The sequence below is a fragment of the Marmota marmota genome, unplaced genomic scaffold, assembly GCF_001458135.2.
Source record: "Marmota marmota marmota unplaced genomic scaffold, marMar, whole genome shotgun sequence".
NCBI lineage: Eukaryota > Metazoa > Chordata > Mammalia > Rodentia > Sciuridae > Marmota > Marmota marmota.
This window is the reverse complement of record NW_026004480.1, coordinates 1-2,083: the sequence shown is the minus strand read 5'-3', so window position 1 is coordinate 2,083 and position 2,083 is coordinate 1. Positions and strand designations below refer to the sequence as shown.

Sequence of the window (2,083 nt, the reverse complement as noted above, 5' to 3'; positions counted from 1 at the left end):
CCGAGGCGGCAGTGGGCGGGCCCGAGCCGGCCAGCGGCACCTCTTGAGCCTGTGACGAGTGTCCACACACACCAAAGCTGCAGCGAGGGCCGGCGTCTGGCCCAGGAGTCCAGGGCTTCTGCTGGCCACTCACAGAGGCCAGGCCTGCCCGGCGGGTCGTGGCGTGTGGGGCGTGGGCCGCAGTCTGCAGGCAGCCTGGCTCCGAGGCCCCTCCCCTGCCCCTGTCCCCCTGGTGCCCTTTCTGTGAGGACCGGGCGGCTTCTCTGGCCCCACCCGCGCTGACCCCATTTGCCAATGCGGCCACACTCGCGGCGCTGGGCTCAGGGTCCAACCAGGGCCGACCCGAGTCTCACTGGCCCTGCCAGGGCAGGACCTGGGGGCCACAGGGCGGTGCCGGTCACCCGCAGCGCTGGGCGGGGAGGTGGCAGAGGGTCCCACCTGTCCCCACTCCTGGCACCGACAGAAGGCACCGAGCAGTGCCGGCCGTGGGGACCCACCCGACACTTCCCCTCCAAGGGCCTGTGCCCTGTGCAGGGGGGGACACCGCGTCCTGGGCTCGGGCCACAGGAGTGACGGGCGCTGGCCCGCGTGGCCGCCTGTGTCTTGCAGACTGCGGGCTGCAGCCGGGCTGGAGGTCAGCGGGCAGGATCGTGGGCGGCGTGGAGGCCGCCCCCGGGGAGTTCCCCTGGCAAGCCAGCCTGCGCGAGGACCAGGAGCATTTCTGCGGAGCCACCGTCATCGGGGCCAGGTGGCTGGTGTCTGCCGCCCACTGCTTCAACGAGTGAGCCCTGCCCCCTCCAGAGTTGCCCTCCAACCAGTCCTGCCCCTGGCTCACCTGGCTCTGCGGCTGGGAGGCCCTGGGCGTCCTGAGGGCGTGTGGGCGGTCCCCGTGCATGTGTGTGCGTGTGTGTGGGAGGGTCCCGCGTGTGTGTGTGTGTGTGTGTGTGTGTGTGTGTCTGGCGGGACGGTCCCCGTGTGAGGGCGGGGCCTGTGTGTCCTCAGCTCTGTCCTGTCCTCCTGAGGCGCTGCCCGGTCCTGCCCTGCCTGGGAGGCTCTGTGGGAGGTGGCGCTCACCGTGGTGTCTGCGGTGCCTTCCGGGGGCTGCTGTGGACCAGGCCGGCCCGAGGCCAGGTGCTGCCAGGTCCCCTGGTCCCCTGGGTGCTCTCCGGACGCAGGACTGCTGGGCCGCATGGCCTCTGGCTCTTGCAGCCCCAGGAAGGCCCGACTGCCCACGTGCCACCGGCGCCCTCAGTCTCCGAGCCATGGGCAGCGGCCTCCTGGTGGCTGCCCTGCGTCCCTCTCAGGATGAGCGCGATGGTGGATGTCTGACCCCTGTGGACTTGGCTGCATTCACTTTGGTTTGTGTGCCCACGTGTGTGTGTGTGTGTGCGTGCATGGGGGTGGTACCGGGACTTAACCCTGCTGTTCCACTGGGCCACACTCCTGGCCCTTTTTATTTTTTCTATTTTGAGACAGGGCCTCCATAAGTTGCTGAGGCTGGCCTTGAACTTGAGAGCCTCCTGCCTCAGCCTCCCAGGCGCTGGACAACAGGCTGGCCACCGCGCCCAGCCATTGGGACAGCTCCCCCTGAGCCTGTGTGGAGGCCTTTCCTCCCTCGCCCCGGGGGTCCTGTCCTTGGTGCGCTGATCAGGCTTTGTCTCTGCAGATTCCAGGACCCGTCCCAGTGGGTGGCCTTCACGGGCACCACCCACCTCAGTGGTTCGGAGGCCAGCGCCGTGCGCTCCCGGGTGGTCCGGATCGCCAAGCACCCCTCCTACAACCCGGACACGGCCGACTTCGACGTGGCCGTGCTGGAGCTGGCCCGGGCCCTGCCCCTGGGCAGGTACATCCAGCCCGTGTGCCTCCCGGCCCCCACCCACGTCTTCCCACCAGGCAGGAAGTGTCTCATCTCGGGCTGGGGCTACCTCAAGGAGGACTTCCGTAAGCACCTGTGAGGGTCCTGCGGGCGGGAGGGCAGGCGGGCGGCCACCAGCCTCGGCCTGAGCCAGCAAGCCGGGCACTGCTGTCCTCGCCTCCCGAGCTTCTGCCTTTGCAGTGGGACTTCCGGGGTCAGCCACAGACT

General features: G+C 69.4%; 1 protein-coding gene across 1 annotated transcript; it reads left to right on the top strand.

Moving 5' to 3' along the window:
- Positions 1–48: 48 nt before the first annotated feature.
- LOC125614625 (transmembrane protease serine 9-like) lies at positions 49–1,955 on the top strand (the record flags this gene model as incomplete). The annotated part of the gene is made up of 2 exons (XM_048797533.1): positions 49–781; positions 1,667–1,955. Coding segments are annotated over 2 exons (1,022 nt in total), but the record flags the coding sequence as incomplete, so codon positions are not given.
- Positions 1,956–2,083: the final 128 nt, after the last annotated feature.